The sequence below is a fragment of the Nycticebus coucang genome, chromosome 3 (genome assembly GCF_027406575.1).
Source record: "Nycticebus coucang isolate mNycCou1 chromosome 3, mNycCou1.pri, whole genome shotgun sequence".
Lineage (NCBI taxonomy): Eukaryota > Metazoa > Chordata > Mammalia > Primates > Lorisidae > Nycticebus > Nycticebus coucang.
In genome coordinates, this window is record NC_069782.1 from 17,365,442 (window position 1) to 17,384,694 (window position 19,253).

The 19,253-nt window shown below is 43.9% G+C and overlaps 1 protein-coding gene across 1 annotated transcript in view; it reads right to left on the minus strand.

Moving 5' to 3' along the window:
* C3H12orf75 (chromosome 3 C12orf75 homolog) overlaps window positions 1-18,837 on the minus strand; it is a 37,717-nt gene extending 18,880 nt beyond the window's left edge. The window contains exons 1-3 of the mRNA XM_053583350.1: window positions 18,685-18,837; window positions 18,177-18,585; window positions 5,025-5,049 (exon numbers count right to left, since the gene is read on the minus strand). Of these exons, the coding sequence (XP_053439325.1) occupies window positions 5,025-5,049; window positions 18,177-18,585; window positions 18,685-18,837 (587 nt within the window). The remainder of the gene's footprint in view (window positions 1-5,024; window positions 5,050-18,176; window positions 18,586-18,684) is intronic.
* Between the last annotated feature and the right edge of the window lie 416 nt (window positions 18,838-19,253).

A 19,253-nucleotide genomic window follows, 5' to 3' on the forward strand; every position in this document is an offset into this window, starting at 1 on the left:
CATATACACTGAGGCTCGAATCCAGCCCGGGCCCGTCAAACAACAATGACAACCATAACCAAATAATAGCCAGACATAGTGGCGGGCACCGGTAGTCCCAGCTACTCGGGAGGCTGAGGCAAGAGGATTGCTTAAGCCCAAGAGTTTGAGGTTGCTGTGAGCTGTGACGCCACAGCATTCTACCCAGGGCAAAAGCTTGAGACTCTGTCTCAAAAAAATAAATAAATAAAACCTTGCTTTTCCTCAATGGTACCATTTTTCTCAAAACCTCAAGAATATGCAGCTTGTTTTCACATATCCTTAGTATCTCCAAACAGGACACACCTCTCCATGGGGTTCTTTCAGATGGGGCAATATCATCTTCATCCCTAATCTCTCCTTTTTTGGAATCTCAATCCTGCTATAATTGTCACAAATGCACAAAAGATTTTTGGCCCTGACCTGAAATTTTTCATTCTAGCCACCATTATCTTGGCCAATTAAAAAAAAAAAAAATCCATGAAAACCACCCATCCAACCTCTCACCTTACCTTTTCCTGAATTCCTCTATCTTAGCAACTTTTACTGACACTCTGATAACTACCCCATGGCTGTGCCACAGAACTCAGCTCCGAGGACCCTTCACCACACATTTTAGAGTAGAAAAATCACACTCCCTTTCTTCTGCTCTTCTCACCATTCCCAAGGAGCCTGTTTCTTATCACATCATCACTTCCTGTTCTCTCCCCATCCATCAGCCCTTGGGCTTCCCGGCAGCAATCAAGCATTTCAGCAGCCCTCACCCGGCCACCCTTCCCTCTCCCTCCCGGGATGATCCCATCTGTCTGCCGTCTCTCTTTCTGGTCCTACTTCACTGGGGCCTACTTCAGAAAAATCTACAAACAGCTCCCTGCGGGAGTATGTGATTATTAACCACAGCAAGGTCCCCAGTGCCCTGGGTCTTCTCCCAGGGGGTGTGCATGACAGAGGCTCTGCCAAATCTTCAACAACCCTTAAACCACCTAATAATTGTAGCTATCATTTGGGGGCAGCAAGCCTGAGGCGAAGTGTTACCCCAGGATTCTGAATCTGTTGCATCTATAACCGTCATACCCTTTCAGCAGTTACTTCACCTCTCTGTGTCCCCGTATCACCTGTTAAATGAAACACCGTTATTTGTCCAGGAAACTGTCACAGATATGGAATGAGGTAATGTACAGAAAATGCTGGAAATCGGTGTGTGACGTACAGTCCTCAGTAAAGAACAGCTACCAACATAAGAATGATGAAGATGGTGGGCGCCTGTAGTCCCAGCTACTCGGGAGGCTGAGGCAAGAGAATCACCTAAGCCCAGGAGTTGGAGGTTGCTGTGAGCTGTGTGAGGCCACGGCACTCTACCAAGGGCCATAAAGTGAGACTCTGTCTCTACAAAAAAAAAAAAAAGTAAGAATGATGAAGATAATGATAAAGACGACTACGCTGCAGTTACTACCCCGCTTTACAGATAGTTACACTGCAGGCACAAGATCGCCTGGCTAGTACATGGTGAACGGGATTCTAAACAAAGGCCTCCCTGCTTCCAAAGGCAAGGTGTTTGCATTGGTACTTCAGCCCTCATCTCTTCATCCTCAGAAGACAACCCTTCCTCCCAGTACACAGGTGAGAAAAGAGCCCATCATATAGCCCCATGATTTTTTTTTTTTTTTTTTTGTAGAGACAGAGTCTCACTGTACCGCCCTCGGGTAGAGTGCCGTGGTGTCACACGGCTCACAGCAACCTCTTAACTCTTGGGCTTACGCGATTCTCTTGCCTCAGCCTCCCGAGCAGCTGGGACTACAGGCGCCCGCCACAACGCCCGGCTATTTTTTGGTTGCAGTTTGGCCGGGGCTGGGTCTGAACCCGCCACCCTCGGCATATGGGGCCGGCGCCCTACTCACTGAGCCACAGGAGCCGCCCTGATTTAACTACGAGGAGTCAAGAGGGCTCAGTGGACACTTGCGCATTAGACAAGGGAAACTTATGAAGGCGTCTCAGGAAATTCAACATAAGAGATTCATTATTTCATTGTTTTTAAAAAGATCATCTGTGTGTCTTAACGTTAATTCATTCTGAGATATTTTCTTTACAATGCTACCTTCCATAACATAAAATAGCTTTGTCAATTTCAAATTTTAATGAAATTCACTTTATGAGTTTTATTTTCAACAGAAAATGTTACATTTGAATCACATTATTTAAAACTGTTTCTTATTTGAAACATACTCATAATATTTTTTTTCTTTTTTCTTTTCTTTTTTTGAGACAGAATCTCATTATGTCACCCTCTGTAGGGTGCTGTGTCTTCACAGCTCACAGCAACCTCCAACTCTTGGGCTTAAGTGATTCTCTTGCCTCAGCCTCCCGAGTAGCTGGGACTACAGGTGCCCGCCACAATGCCCGGCTATATTCCTAATATTCTTATAAATAATGCTTAAACTTTAATTCAAAAAGATTTCTCGGAGAGGGCGGTTGTTTGTTTTCATTTTTTGTCTTGAGACAGACTCTCACTCTGTATCCCTAGGTAAGAGTGCCAGGGCATCAGCCTACCTCACAGCAACCTCAGACTCCTGGGCTCCAGAGATCCTCCTGCCTCAGCCTCCAGAAAAGGTGGGACTACAAGTGCTGGCCACAACGCCTGGATAATTTTTCTATTTTTATTAGAGATGGAGTCTCAGCTCTTGCTCAGTCTGGTCTCAAACTGGTGAGCTCAAGCAGTCCTTCCTCCTTAGCCTCCCAGAAGGCTAGGATTGCAGATTTGAACCACTGTGACCAGGCCAAGAATTTTTTTTTTTTTTTAACAACACTAAAACTGACATACATAGAGAAGGAACAAGCTTTGTGTCCGCCAGCACGCTTACAGCCGCCCCCTGTTTTGGTAATGGCATCCCCATTTGGTGGGTAGAGGGGCAGGATCACCACTTTCCCACTCTTTGGCCACATGGCTAAGTGGGGCTAATGACACCGATTGGCTCCAGCAGTGAGCACCTGACCTGGGCCTGGCCAATGAGAACCCCACATTCTCTGGCCTGTGGACTGAGTCTGAGGTAGGCACCTGATCCACCAGGCCACTGTGAGCCCAGCCCTAGGACTTTTGATCAAAACTCTAGCAAAGAGGAGTTATTTTTCCACAGGAATTTCTAAGCTGATAAGGTATAAACTGGTCATATCTGTCACCATTTGTGAAAAGCTGCCTAAGAAAAAAGCTAAAAACAAGAAAGCAGAGAGAAAGAGAGTTTCTCCTGGTCTTTTGTTCACCTGGATCCGACTGTGACCAAAGACAAACCCCTGGAGCTTTTCCACTACACGTGCCAGTAAATTCCTTTTTGTTTGTTTGTTTAGAGCAGTTTACGCTGGGCTTCTGCCATTTCCTACCAAAAATATCCCAACGCAAACTATGGGTGCCAAATAGTTAAGAATTTGCTGAAATAAAAGAAAAACAGGTCTGTGAAAGCAGCCAAATGTCATCACATTGGCTTTACTTCTGTTTTTCTGTGTTGTTCAGTATGTTACAGCCTGTACTTTAATTTTAAAGAGACAGAGGAAGAGAGAAAAAGAAAGGCTGACTCCCTAATACGCACATGGGTCTGTCTGATGGTGATGAAGCTCGAGACAGTGTCACCCAGATTCCAGTTTCTTTTTTTTTTTAATTTATTTCAGATTAATATGAGGTAGAAATGATGAGGTTACATTGTTGCCTTTTTTAGGTAAAGTTCAAGTTATAGTTGAGCCCTTCAAGTTTCTAATACTAACTCTTCATCTATGTTTTGAATCCCTCTGACCTATTGTAGGATTTACTTTCTTGTTGTTGTTTTGTTTTTTTGAGACACAGAGTCTCACTCTGTTGCTCTGTGACCCTGTGGTGTCATGGCTCACAGAAACCTCAAACTCTTGGGCTAGAGTGATTCTCTTGCCTCAGCCTCCCAAATAGCTGGGACTGCAGGCACCTGCCACAACACCTGGCTATTCTTAGAGATGGGGTCTCACACTAGCTCAGGGCTGGTCTCAAACTCCTGAGCTCAGGCAATCCACCCCCTCAGCCTCCCAGAGTGCTAGGATTACAGGCGTGAGCCACTGCGCCTGGCACATAAGCACTCTTAAATACTGAACTGTTATAACGTCCTCATCTCTAGATTAGAGATAGGCGATGTAGAAAGAAAAGGCATGATGGAAATACTGACAGATTTCTAAGCTCCAGAAACCTCCCGTAGAGAGATCCCTCTTTATTAAATGTGCCATTGTCTAAAGATCGACTGAATGGTGACTACGTTGAATGGGCATATATATACATTCACTCAAATACCTAATTATCAACTTTAAACAACTCAACATGAACTTGGCACATGCTTGGCCCCAGCCTTTCCTCTCTGGTGAACTCTAGGACATTACATCATCGTAGAACTATGTGCTTAATTCTCCCATGATCCCTTGCTTTTAACTAGAAGAAATCTCTAGTTAAAAGTTGGGATGGAAACAGTTAAACACTGCCCTATCTTAAGATTCTGAGTTAAAGGGGCCAGGCATGGTGGCTCACACCTGTAATCCTAGCACTCTGGGAGGCCAAGGAGGGTGGATTGCCTGAGCTCAGGAGTTCGAGACCAGTCTGAGCCAGCATGAGACCCCATCTCTAAAAATACCTGGGCCTTGTGGCAGGTGCCTACAGTCCCAGCTATTTGGGAGGCTGAGGCAGGAGAATCTCTTGAGCTCAAGAGTTTGAGGTTGCTGTGAGCTATGAAGCTACAGCACTCTACCAAGCATGACAAAACAAGACTCTGTCTCAAAAAAAAAAAACAGATTCTGAGTTAAAGTGCCCAGGCAACTGAAAGGCTAAAATGAAGTCACAAGTAACATTCTTCAAATAGCACTTTCGTTACAAACCAAATGATAATCTTGATGTGTACAGAGTGCAGAAAGTATTTTCCTATCTGCAAATAGCTAAATGTCATAACCATCAAAAACAGCATCTTCCTCAGAAAGACACTTATAAAATCAGAATATTAAGTACTTACGCATCTTTAGCTGATCCTGTAGGGCCTAAGGGGGGAAAAAAAAGATAGGTTTGTATTGGTGTGATAGTATTGCTCTAAAAATGCTAAGCCCAAAACTTAACTAAAATGTATTAATATTCCAGAAGAGAGAATATGGTTTAAAAAAAAAATTGAAAAACAAAAAAGGAGGATAAGACAATCACAAAATTCAAATCTTAAGTTTCAAATTTAGTTTAAGTTTCAAATTTAGGTTTAGAGCTTATTCTGTCCATTTTTAACAATTTCTATACATTACCAGGTATTGGTTTCAAAAGGAATTTTACAGATCTGTCTCAACATTCCATTTTGCAGATAAGAAAACGTACATATTTTGAGAAACATTTTCTTTTCTAAGCCACATACCCCGTTAGTTAGTGTCTAGATGGCACTGCCTTTTTTTTTTTGGAGACAGAGTCTCACTATGTCACCCCTCCATAAAGTACTATGGCGTCACAGCTCACAGCAACCTGAAATTCTTGGACTTAAGCGATTCTCTGGCCTCAGCCTCCCAAGTAGCAGGACCACAGGCACCCACCTCAAGGCCCAGCTATTTTTTTGTTGTAGTTGTCATTGTTGTTTGACCCGTGCTGCGTTTGAACCCGCCAGCTCCAGTGCATGTGGCTGGTGCCCTAGCTGCTGAGCTACAGGCACTGAGACAGTATTGATTTTTATTTCAGATTAATGTGAGGTTAGGTTACAATGTTTGCATTGTGGTCATCAATTTGGTTACAATGTTTGCATTTATTAGGTAGAGTCCCTGTTGGGGTTATGTCCCACTCCCAGGTGTACCATTAGGTGGGTGCACACCCAGCCTCCTCCCTTCTCCCCTCTCTCCTCTTTCTCCTCCCTCCCTCCAACTTGAATTGAAATTTTTCTCTTATGTGGGCATGTATTAGATCATCTACTGGCTTCATATTAGAATTGAGCATGTTGGGTACTTGCTTTTCCACTCTTATGATACTTTACTAAGAAGATTGTGTTTAAACTCCATCCAGGTTAATACAGAAGATGTAAGGTCACCATCTTTTCATGGCTAAATAGTATTCCAGGGTGTACATACACCACTATTTATTATAAAGCATTATTTTGTATTATACTGTGCACTGATCACAAAATAAAAACAAATCATAAGACAAAAGCCAAGTGAAGGACTACATGAATTGGGAAGGCGGATAGACACCAGCCTCACTCCCAAAGGAGTCACATGTATATTTCCCTCCCCACCCCAACCCAGAGATGGAGTTTTGCACTGTCGCCCCAGCTGTAGTGTAGTGGCACCAACATACCTCACTGAAGCCTTGAACCTGCAGCCTTCAACTCCTGGCCTCAAGTGATCAGACCCTCCCACCTCAGCCTCCTGAGTCCTGAATAGCTTGGACTACACCTGCACCACCACACCCAGCTATGCATTTCCAACTCTGCCCCTAAAACCTCTTGTTTCTGCTTCCCACCCACATGGCAAAAACAGCCCTCCTGTTTGGACCCCGTTCCCCACTGAACAGCCCATCTATTTGGACCTCCCACAGATTCTCTGCCCACAACAAGGTCCCATCTCCACACTTCCTCCTGATATCTTTATCTAGAGTATACGAACTTGATTCTAACTCTTACCAGACATGTGGCAGTAAAAGTGTCCTTTAACCTCTTAAAACCTCACTGCCTTCTGTCAAATGAAGGTAAAAAGGATGCCTTGACCAAAAGTCACTGTGAAGATGCCAAAAGATGATGTGTGGGCCAGGTTTCATGCCTGAAAACCCAGGACTCTGAGGCTGAAGCAGGAGGATAACTTGAGCCCAAGAATTCAAAACCAGTCTGAGCAACATAGTGAGACCTGTCTTTACAAAATATTTTTAAAATTAGCTGGATGTGGTGGTGCATGCCTGTAGTCCCAGCCACTGGGGAGGCTGAGGCAGGAAGATCGCCTGAGCCCAGGAGTTTTGAGGCTGCAATGAGCCACGATCACACCCCTGCACTCTATTCTCTAACCTGGGTGAAAGAATGAGACTCTGTCTCTCAAAAAATATATATGATATGCGTAAACACTTAACACAAAAGATGGCATATAAAAGTAGCACAAATTGTTATCATTAGCAGTCACACTTAACATTTCAATGTCCACATATGTACAATGGAAATTCAAGCAACTTCTGTACAACTCACAGATAGAACAAAGATGTGCTACAAAGTAAAACCAGTCTATGGGGAAAGTTACTGCTAAACTTTCAAGAACTATACCTTATACCCCAGTGATAAGAATTTAGGATTTATAATACTGCAAATTAAGAGTGGATCATAAAGATAGTTGGAACTATGTCTCAGACAAATTCTTTTAAGGCAGTGGTTCTCAACCTTCCTAATGCCCCAAGCCTTTAATTCAGTTCCTGTGGGTTGCGACCCACAGGTTGAGAACCGCTGTTTTAAGGCTCTGACTAAGCCTGAATTTTATTATAATAAACTTAATTTCTTTGTTCAGGGAAGAGTAACATTTCTGTGCCACAACATCCATTAAAAGTGAATGTGTATTTTGTGTGTGTGTGTGTGTGTGTATAAGGCCTTGGAATCAGAGATCATTAAGCCAAAAATCCCTCAAATTAATATAAAAATCTTAGCATAAGAAAAACTTCCAACAGTGGAATGCTTTGCTAGGAAAAACTAAACAAATGATTAGTGCCACCATAAACCTGTGAAAATGCACATTTTATTTTAGAGTCAAAATGAGCACGAGAAGCCAGAAGTCAAAAAAGAAAATGTCCTTGTAATTTTTATTTTCTTTTTATTTTCATAAAAAAGGGTGGGGAATGTTCTGGGGTTCTGCTGTGATCGGGGAAGGCAGAGATGAGAAGTGTCAGAAACTTTGAATCTGCGAGTCTCGCACAGGGAAGAAAACAGATTATAACATGGACTGTGAGTCCTCCCCATTTAAAGATGAGAAGCCAAGGGCGGCACCTGTGGCTCAAGGAGTAGGGCGCCGGTCCCATATGCCGGAGGTGGCGGGTTCAAACCCAGCCCCGGCCAAAAAAAAAAAAAAAAAAAAAAAAAGATGAGAAGCCAAGTAGGACAACCCACAGGGTGAACAGAGCGGACAGACGCCATCCCCACGACGTCTTGGGGATGGCAGCTGGTGGTGTGGTAAGAACGGCGTGGAATTGGAAGGCAGGGCCCCCATCAGGTCCCGGCTGCAGTGTTTGTCTAACAGTCGCTAAATCACTTTGTTTCAGTATCTAACAAACAAAGATATACCGAGCCAGCAACACAGCTACGAAGGCAAAGCACAGCAGCATGAAATGAGTGGCAATGGTTTACATTGGGTGCTTATTCTCATCGGCGTCAGGAACTCCCTATCCTGTTCACCTTGATTGCACCACCCCACTGGCACCATCAGGGCCTCTTCCCTGCTGGGCTCACCATTTAACCCCCTAGCAGACCTGAGGGAGATGTCTGCTCTCACCATCCAAAAGGAAGTCAACAAATCAGTCCTTGTGTTCAAAAATGGCCCTCATTTGAAAAGGGCACCGTCTTATTAACAACTACAGTGGTACAAAGAACTCAGAAACATTACATCAAGTGTATGTATTAATGTGTATGTGTATATATAATCGTCTAATGTGCTCCATTTTTTAAAAGAGTAGAAAAAGTGCATCTTGGAAGATAACATGGTGGTTATTGATAAGCTTATAACCAGGGTAGGGTGATATAACTCATGCAACTTCCTAGAGTTAAAAAAAAAATGTAATTGTTGGAAACCCTCTACAAAACTATCAGAGTACTTAGGTCCATAATATGCAAACCCTCTATAAAACTAGCAGAGTACTTAGGTCCATAATATGCAAAGTGTAAGTTTATCTGTCCTGCAAAGTTATAAAATCATAAAATGATCTGGAATAAATGAAAAATTATTATCCTTACTTTTTTTTTTTTTTTTTTTTGAGGCAGAGCCTCAAGCTGTCACCCTGGGTAGAGTGCATGGCGTCACAGCTCACAGCAACCTCCAATTCCTGGGCTTAAGCGATTCTCTTGCCTCAGCCTCCCAAGTAGCTGGGACTACAGGCACCCGCCTCAACACCTAGCTAGTTTTTGGTTGTAGTTGTCATCCAGGCCCAGGCTGGATTTGAACCCACCAGCTCTGGTGTATGTGGCTGCCACCTTCACCACTTGAGTTACTGTAACCTTTTAATCACACTTCACTTATATACTGTATTTATTATAGCTAACCAGATGGAAATATCTAATCTAGGTAATTTATGCAAAAAGTATTTTGATCAGAGCTTTTCAGATAGTGGCAAAACCCCATTTACTTTATGTTTGTGGTTCATGTGATTCACTGTTTATCAAACAAGTATTTATGGTGGTGCATCTACTTTTTTCTGGGCTCGAGGGACAGATCATTCATCTTAATTAAAACCACTTAATTTCCTGCCAAACTGCCTCTTTACTATCTAAACATGGCCATGCTGGGTTAATACAAGGGGCCTTGGGAGAAACAGAGATAGGATAAAGGGAACAATGTTTCTTATGAAAAAAGCAAGAAAGTATACAGACCTGTATATTTCCATGTGGGTTATTCAAATCCTCTTTTGAACAGAAATGCAAAGCAAAAGCAATATTGGGGGAAACATTTAATATGCCTATCATATGTTATGTATTCCACAAAAAGAATTTTATCCTTAGGGAAGGATAAAGTAGGCCAGCTGCAAGATCCTACATTAGCTGAGTAATTTTAAGTAGATGTGTACAACACCTTGGCTCCTATAGACAGATGGTTCTTTGATATCTAATCAGTCAGAGTGAGTCACACTGCCCAGGACGTCCTCTGTCAGATTCATACATTTACTGAAATGTATAAATCTCCCACGTGCCAAATTCTAATACGAGGAAAATACTTATCTCTTTTAAAGGAAAGAAGAGGTCACATACACTTTTACATTTGAAAAAAATAAGTCTACTAATACCTTTTTTGATCTCTACACTATAAGCACTTTACAGAATTTATGAAATACACTAGAAATATTTACAGGTACATAAACTGCCACACTACGTGTTGTTAAGTCATATTTCATTCTTCAAACTCAGGGGTGATCATACGCCTACCCCCAAAATAAAATTATGTGAAGAATTTGCACAAAAAAAAACTAAAAATCTACAAATCACTTTTCTTCCAGCACAAATGATCAGAAACATAAGACTGTGGTTCTTATGGGAAATAATAAAAACATGCAGGAATGTTTTGCTCTCTTTTTAAAAAAATAAAAATAAAAGAAACAGTCCCTCTGAGAACTGTACAAATATAACTGAAGAAAACTCAACAAAAATTCTCTTTAATTTTGACAGCTTGCTATGGCTCCTCTGACCGACAACAGTTCTAAAACTATGTCATAGTCTGTTGGCCAAAAAAAGGGGAGCTCATTAGTGCATCCAGAACAATGTTTGTGTTTAAGAAGCCAATCAAAAATACAAATTCGTAGGTCATTTCTTCAAATAATGGAGGAAAAATTCGGGTCAACATGTCCTAGACATAAAGTTATATCAATGAATATGGAAGCTCTTACTGAAAATCTCTTTGTCACAGGTTGTCCTTGACTAGTAGCTATACTTTAGGCAAGTAAAAATTAAAAAATAAAGACCACGTAAGGAGAACAGATGTGATGTAACGTAAGGCAGTAACATTTAGCTGCTGCAAGATTTAAGCCATGTATATATTGAGCTATAATCAGCTTCATTATATTTTAATATATTGAAATATAATTATATTCAATATATTATATTCCCATTATAATGGGAAACCGCTTAGGTAACCATGACGGACAGTTCACATGGATGTAATGTCAGGCCTGGGGACCTGAAGGGAGCCAATCCACAGAACTTCCTGATGACAACTGCTGGAGCACTGGTGTCTCCATATCTCTGCTGGTTCATCATCAGCTCAAACGTGGTACATCCAAGGGCATGCTGAACACCTGCCCCTTCCTCCCTTCCTACCTTGCCTCTGGCCTCGAGTAAGTAGCAAACTCCTTCTAGTTACCCAGACTTTGACGGTTTTAATTCATTTTTACTTCTCCCTCCCCCATCTGCAGCCACCTCTCAGCCTGACCATCCTTCACATGTCTCTGACCTCAACGCCTCTGGTCCAGGTCCTCAGTGTCCCAACTAGACAACAGCTTCAAATCATGCCACGTCCATATGTATACGCCTTCAATGACTCACTCCCCTGCACCAGTTAGGAATGATCTTCCCCATATTGATAATAAAGAGTGTATTGAATACTGACAAGACACAGGCCCTATTCTATGCTCTTTACTGACACTAATTCATTTAATCTTGAGTAGGTTCTGTTATTACGCCACCATCTTACAGTTGAGGAAAACTAAGGTAAAGATAGGTTAAGCAAGTTGGTCAAGGTCACACAACGGATGAATGGAAAAAGTAGGATTTGAACTTGGGCCTCCTGGCTGCAGAGCCCACTGTGCCTCTCTGGCCTCCTCACCCCATGACCTGACCGGTCTTACCTTCTTCCCAGTGCCCTGCAACCAGTGTAAACTATGAAAGCCAGTCAGGCCCCAGACTTCTCTACCACCCTGAAATGCACTGATCCTACCTCTGTCTCATCAAAATGACCTCCTTTTCATTTTCTGCTTATCCAAATCTTAGCTATTCTTCAAAGCCCAGTGGAGCTCCACTTCCCCCAAGCAGGCTTCCCTGACTGCTTGACATTTTGTTTTATTTTCACAATTGTTACATTGGTCACCATGTGCTCACACAATGTACTGCTTAATTTTGTATCTTCTTAGATTCTCAAATAAACTTACTCAACAAACATTTTTTGAGAGCCAAAATAGTCTATTAAAAATGTGTCTAGCACTCTGGGAGGCTGAGGCAGGTGGATTGCTTGAGCTCAGGAGTTCAAGACCAGCCTGAGCAAGAGCGAGACCCTGTCTCTAAAAATAGCTAGGCATTGTCACAGGGGCCTATAGTCCCAGCTACTTGAGAGGCTGAGGCAAGAGCCCAAGAGTTTGAGGTTGCTGTGAGCTATAATGACATGGCATTGTACCCAGGGCAACAAAGTGAGACTCTGTCTCAAAAAAAAAAAAAAAAAACTGGCCAGTCTCAGTGGCTCATGCCTATAATCCCAGCACTCTGGTGAGTGGATTGCCTGAGCTCCCAGGTTCAAGACCAGCCTGAGAAAGAACAAGACTCACATCTCTAAAAATAGCCAGGCGTTGTGGTGGGCGCCTATAGTCCCAGCCACTCGGGAGGCTGAGGCAAGAGAAGCCCAAGAGTTAGAGGTTGCTGTGAGCTAGGATGTCACAGCACTCTACCAAGGGCAAGAAAGTAACAGTCTGTCTCAAAAAAAAAAAAAATTGTGAAGCCTACAACTGCAAAGACCTAGGTGTCCATCAACCAAGGAGTGGATAAAGAAAATACGGCATATATACACCACAGAATACCACTCAGCCATAATAAAGGATGAAATAATGTCTTTTGAAAAAACTTGGATGGACCTGGAAGCCATTATCCTAAATGAAGCAACTCAGGAATGGAAAACCAAATCCAGCATGCTCTCACTTGTAAGTGAGAGATGAGCCGCAGGTTCAAAGTTGTAGAATGGACCCTGGAGACTCAGAAGGCAGGAGACTGGCAGCGAGCAAGGGAAGAAAAACGACCAACCGGGTGCCATGTACACTATTTGGACGATAGGCAGACTCAGAACCCAGACATCGCCATTATACAATTCATCTGTGTAACCAAAAACCACTTGTATCCCTAAACCTAGTGTAATACAAAATAATAAAAATTTAAAAATGAAAAATGCCCACACCACACCTAGCCTATACTGTTCACACTCATTTTAATACATTGTTTTGTTGTGTAAGTACTTTTAAAATAAATTTTTTTGTAATGTGGAGATAAGTCTAGAGGCCAAGGATATAGCTGTGAACAAACGAATGGCCTTTCCTGAGGCCTGCATTTGGGGGAGAGGAATAAAGGAGACCAGAAATAAAGTAGCAGCTCTCCAGCAAAAAGTGTTTCAAACAGAGAGAAAACCAAAAAGGAGGATGCTGGGGCTGGGACTGGTTGAGGGTGGCAGAGTAGTATAAGATAGATATGGCTTCTTTGATGCTATCAGTTAAATTTTATGTTATTTTTATATTATTTCCCCCACAAGTCCTGGCTAACGTTAAGCACAGTCAATACTACTAAGCCATTTACAGATGTGAATCAAGGCTGCACCAATACGGCTACTACCTCCAGAGAATACAATTATCTAGCTAATTGAGGATAAGGAAATAACTAATCAAAATAATTGGACCCGAAAGGATTGTATTAACTCCCTGGGCACACTGATGAAAAATAAATAATTTTTCAGATCCTCCTCCTCCGACTATTGTTACATAAATAAAAGAACCACTGTAGAGACATTTTGACCAAACAGTGCCCACAGTTATGGTCAACTGCATCTCTCTGGCAGAAAAACCACAACCCAATCAATTTAACCAAATATCATGAACCAAATACTTCTGAGATAACTCTGTCATTGCAAATAATTTCTACAGCCTTAGCCTGCATTAAAATAGGTTATTGCAGTGCTCCTGTGGCGTAATTCTTTAGTGCATGGTATTGATATCCTAAAATAGGTTATTGTAGATATTTGGAACCATCCAAACTTTTAAGGTATTTTCTGGCTTACATAAAAAGGGATTTCTGGTCTCCTTTATTACTACAAAGGCACGCTAACAATCTACGTGTGTGTGAATGTATAAAGAGGAATAACTGACCCACTGTACATCATTAGCTCAAAATGCAGGATTGCTTATTTTGTCTAGCGAGGGGATGTGTTCAAGGAAAAACAAGGGAATAGAGAATGTGATTGCAGAGAAAGAGTGAGAGAGTGAGCGAAAGTGTAAGAGTTCCCTGCCTTCTAATGAATGGACTATTTAGTTCAGATGTTTCTCTATAGTGTAGAGGCAGGAAAAAAATGTGCTGAATCCTCACTATCGTTGCAGGTTGGGAAAAATCAAATTCCTACCTTGAGAGAATGATCATATCAAAATATTAAAACAGAGAGCTCTTGTGTACTCAAAATGGCTCTCGCGATCCCACGGAGGCTGATAGCTCAATTCTTTGCTGAAAAAGTATCATTCAACATCTCCTGGGGGCTGGGATATTTAAGTTATTCTAGAATAAACTCCCTTGCAATCATTCTTAAATGCTAAATCTTCCCACCTAGACTATCAGTTCCTGGAGAGCAAAAAAGTTTGGCTTCATTCTGCAGTCATCCAGGGCTGGAACCCCTCGCCCTGCCCCTGATGTCTCTGGTGGGTGCTCTGCACTCAGGGATGGACAACATGGAAGCTTATGGTTGCAAATCTACTGCAGGAGCAAATCTAGCCCGAGTTAATGAGGGTCTGACCCATCTCAATCCTTATGGGCACTTGACTATGTTACTGAATGTCAGTTTCTCCACATATCAGAGAATAGAAATCAAATAGACTTGAGTACGTGCTGCATATCAATCTGTCATATTGGCCAGGTGCAGTGGCTCACGCCTGTGATCCTAGCACTCTGGGAGGCCCAGGCAGGTGGATTGCCTGAGCTCTCAGGATTGCCTGAGACCATCCTGCACCAGAGCAAGACGCTGTCTCTAAAAATAGCCAGGCGTGGCTCAGTGCCCGTAGCACAGTGGTTACCGCACCAGCCATACACTGAGGCTGGCAGGTTCAAACCCACCCTTGACCAGCTAAGCAACAATAACAACGGCAACAACAAAAAATAGCCGGGCGTTGTGGCGGGCACCAAGTCCCAGCTACTTGGGAGGCTAAGGTAAGAGAATGGCTTAAGCCCAAGAGTTGGAGGTTGCTGTGACCTGTGATGCCACAGCACTCTACTGAGGGTGACACAGTGAGACGCTATCTCAAAAAAAAATATAGAAAAAATTAAAAAGAAATAGTCGGGCCTCATGGCAGGTGCCTGTAGTCCCAGCTACTCCAGAGGTTGAGGCAAGAGGATCACTTGAGCCCACAAGTTTGAGGTTGCTGTGAGCTATGACACCACAGCACTCTACCAAGGGTGACAAAGTGAGACTCTGTCTCAAAAATAAAAAAATCTGTCATATTAATCAAGTTCACTAGACAGAAGACAAGGAAGGCGATTGTCAGATAACCCAGGGAAAAGTGAAAACAATTGTCTGGTTTACCTGAATGACTTAGACATGAAACAGGGCTTAAGATAGAGATTTCCAATTTGGGAACGTGTTAATGCATGAAAATAGATCTGCCATGTTCTTATATTTTTTTGGGGTTTTTTTAGAGACAAAGTCTCACTTTATCACCCTCGGTTGAGTGCCGTGGTGTCACAGCCACCTCCAACTCCTGGGCTTAGGCGATTCTCTTGCCTCAACCTCCCCAGTAGTTGGGACTACAGGTGCCCACCACAACACCTGGCTTTTTTTGTTGTTGTTGCAGTTTGGCCAGGGCTGGGTTCGAACCCGCCAATCTCGGTATACGGGGCCCTACCCACTGAGCCACAGGTGCCGCGCTATAATTTTCTATATTCAGGGAAAACCACATTGCCTTCAATGCAGTAATAATATTCTACTATTATCTAATAATAATGACAGTTTACAGAGGGTTTTCATACATTCCCTAATTTTGAGTTCCATATAAGACTTACACATATAAGGTAGGGTACAACCAACCATCCCCATTATATGAATGAAGAAAACAAAGCTTTAAAAAGTAACATGAACACCCGTAGCACCACAATCAGTGCAGTGCCAAAGCCAAGCTCAAGTTCAAGGTCTGGACTCCCAAGTTCAGCACTCTTTCCACAAACTCTCTTTGTACACCTTTTTTTCTGGGGGGGGTGGGGGGATATTGCTACTGAATTGTATGACTCTGGGCACACTGCAGAAGTTGTACACTGGAGTAGCTGGAGGACAGACATAGTATCTATTTAATGAATTTCATATTGCTTGGATTCAGTCCCCCAAGCCTGCAGCTTGGCCATGATATATTCATGTTGATGGCAAAGTTCACGGTTGAAAAAGATGTAAGTACCTTTGCATTGCGCTTCATTTTTCTTAACCTTACATGTCTCATCCTGATGCATCTCCTTTCTGAAACTAAATTCCTGCCACCAGCTGACAGAAAATTTCAAAATAACAATGATCAAATCCCAAATCCAGCCAGCTGGACACACAAGCAGGGAAGTATTTAGGAAAAAATTTTCAAAGACGAGGGCAGATCCATCAAAGAGGTGATGCAATAACTCCTTACTCATGTTTTTCTCCTGCATGCTTTGAGTATGCACTCACTCACTGGCTTTTGCTCTGAACAAAAAGTAATATTTAGCAACGAGCAAGCTGGAGAGAAGAACAACATGCTCCTACGTGCACTGTCCTTCGTAAACAGAAGTGAGGCTGCTCCCCCAGAAGACGTGCACACAGAGTGGTTTTTTCCCAATAAAATTACATCTCCCATTGCATGATAAGGAACATGCTCCTGAAAAAATAAAGTCAATCAAATATTTGTAAAAAGAATCATATTTTCCCCAGAAATATGATTCATACACTAACATTTCAGGGCTACCTTATCATTATTCTGATTTTCAAGAGAAAAGGCTTTATGTGGAATTCCTCCCATTCCCAAACCTGGCCAGCTGCTCATTAATAAATAAAAATGTACCTCCTCTGGAAAGGAAATGTTAGACATGCTTCCCACAATTTTTTTACATGTGGATAATTTCTCAACCTTTTGAAAAGTAGCCTGCATATGTAATGGGTTACTTAGAAGGGCCACAGTGCCATCCGGCAAATTGAGAGACACAATTCCAGGCACAGGGTGTGGCCTTGACATTGGTAAGGTTTCCGCAGAGCTTTCTGACCACCAGCAAGTCTGAATTCCATCTTTGCCCTCATTAGCATGAGGCACTAACTCAGCTAACTAACCTGCCTCACCGTTACAAGAATCTAAAGGATTTGTTCCCCAGTGGTGCTCTCCATAGCGCAAGGACAGAATTTAATTCAAGATGGTAAAGGTTACCTGTAAGAAATACACTTTTCAGTGAATCACTAGTGACCTGGGTTCACGCACATCTTCTGTACTAGAATTCCACATAATTTAGCTCTTTCTCTTGAAATGGAATATCCCGTATGTGCAGTAATATTGACAGCCATGGAGGAAAATCAAACTTGATGCCATTTGATTCCATTATGTGAACATCAAAATTAATATAAATAACTAAGTCTTGAGTCTTAAATTACATCTTCTATCCAGGTCTGAGTTCAGGGATGTGACAGGCCCACGGTTACAAAGTCACTGATGGGGCATCTGTGCCCGCCTCGGAAATGCTGCAGCACCAGCCTGCTCTTTGCATTGGCCGGTTGGGATAGGATGTGACATCTGACTGATCTCAATTACAGTAGGTAGGAGCTCTTTATCCAAAAGGACAACAAAATAGACAAGCAGATATTACTCAGAACAGATCAAGACTATCTTAAGTCCGGAAACGTAGGCTGGGTTTTAATAAATGGAGCGGCTGAGTTTTAGAATGTCACTGGGCACCAAGTCTGGCCGGCCAGGGGAATCCAGACGCCCGCCCTGACAGTCAACAAAATGAAACGGTATAGAAAGAAGTTTCGATATGTTTTTAAAAGGAAAAATGCCTTAACAGTAATGCTACTAGTAAAGCTCTGTCACACACATCTAAAGCGTCCTGATTACTGCAGCTTCTCAGGGAAACACTAACAGCAGCACAGCGCGCCTCTGTCTGCAGTTCTCGAGCCCTTCCTCCTCCCCGCCCCACCACCTCCAAAGAGTCCAGACTTATTCCACTGCACTTTTCCAGGAGTCTGGGGTCGAGGAACTGGGGGCCAGGCCTGGAGGAGCAGTGTGGGAACCAGCCGAGGGGGGCCGCGTCTGGGGACCCTCTCCCTCCGAAGGGACGCCCCGCAGGCTCCCGAGGTCTGGGCGGGACCGTCCCCGCGCGCGGGGGACTCACCACGCTCTCGGTATTTCTAGAAACGGACTGTCTGCTCCCGTCCCGAAAAGGGGGACGTGGAGGGCCCCGGCGCCGCACCCGTCACCCCGACCCCTCCCGCAGGGCGCCCTCGCCCCGGCCCCGGCAGCCCGCCGCGCTCACCTCGGCCCGCGCCCGCGCCCGCGGCGGTGGAGTTCCCGCAGCCCATCGCGCCGCCGGCCGGGGAAGCCGCGCTCCGGGGCTCCGGCGGCAGGTCCAGGGGGCGGAGACCGAGCTGAGGGCGGCGCGCCTCGGACGGGAGGCCGGCGAGGGCCGCAGGGGCCAAGGCGCGGCGGGCTGCAAGCGGCGGGGCGGAAACCGGCGGCGCCCCTCGCCCGCGCCCCACTCGGGGACCCCGCCGGACCCACCCGTCACCCCGGCAACGCGGCGCCGACCAATCCTCAGCCTCCGGCGCGCTCCTCGGCCGGGCATTGGCCGTCGCCAAGAGGGGGCGGGAGTCCAAGGTGGGTTTGGGGGGCGCGGGCGCGGCTGGGGGGCGTGGCGGCGGGGCGGGGCGCAGGGCGAGACGTCCCTGCCCACCCTGCCCATCCTCTTGGCCTTCTTTCTTCTCCTTCCTCCCTTCTCCTCACTGCCCCAGGATGTGGGCAGGAGAGGAAGTGGCGGGAAGTACCTGTTTTGCGTACAGTGGACGCCCAATAAACGTTATTGACTGAATGATGTTCAGGTCTGCAGCCAAAACCGAAATTCTCTCCCGCCTTAACTGAAAGCTAACGAGGCCTGCCCACACTGCTGAAAAACATAAGTTCTTCCCCAAGTTGGTCATTTTAACCTACTCCACTTTAAAATAAATGTCTGCTGCAATTTCTATAACCTGGGTTTGGGACCTCCGCTCTGATATAATGGCAGGTGCCTCTCAAACCCATAGCTGAGTGTTATTGGAGTCACGCAGGGTTACTCAACCCAGGAGCATATCCATTGCTTCACCTGTAAAATGGCAGTAACTCAGGTACATATAAAGTACCTAACGGTGTTTCCGGTTCTGAATTAGTGGCAGCTAATAATATTATCATTATTATCCTTAACTCTATCACAAGTGAATACAAATTCCTTGAAGGTAAAGGACCATCTGATTTTCATAATGTCTTCCTGGCTCATCATGCAGACTTGATCAATGTTTTAGTGAGGTGAATTCAAGCCAGGAATGAAAGCTCTATTTTAAATCCACTTAATATTTATAGG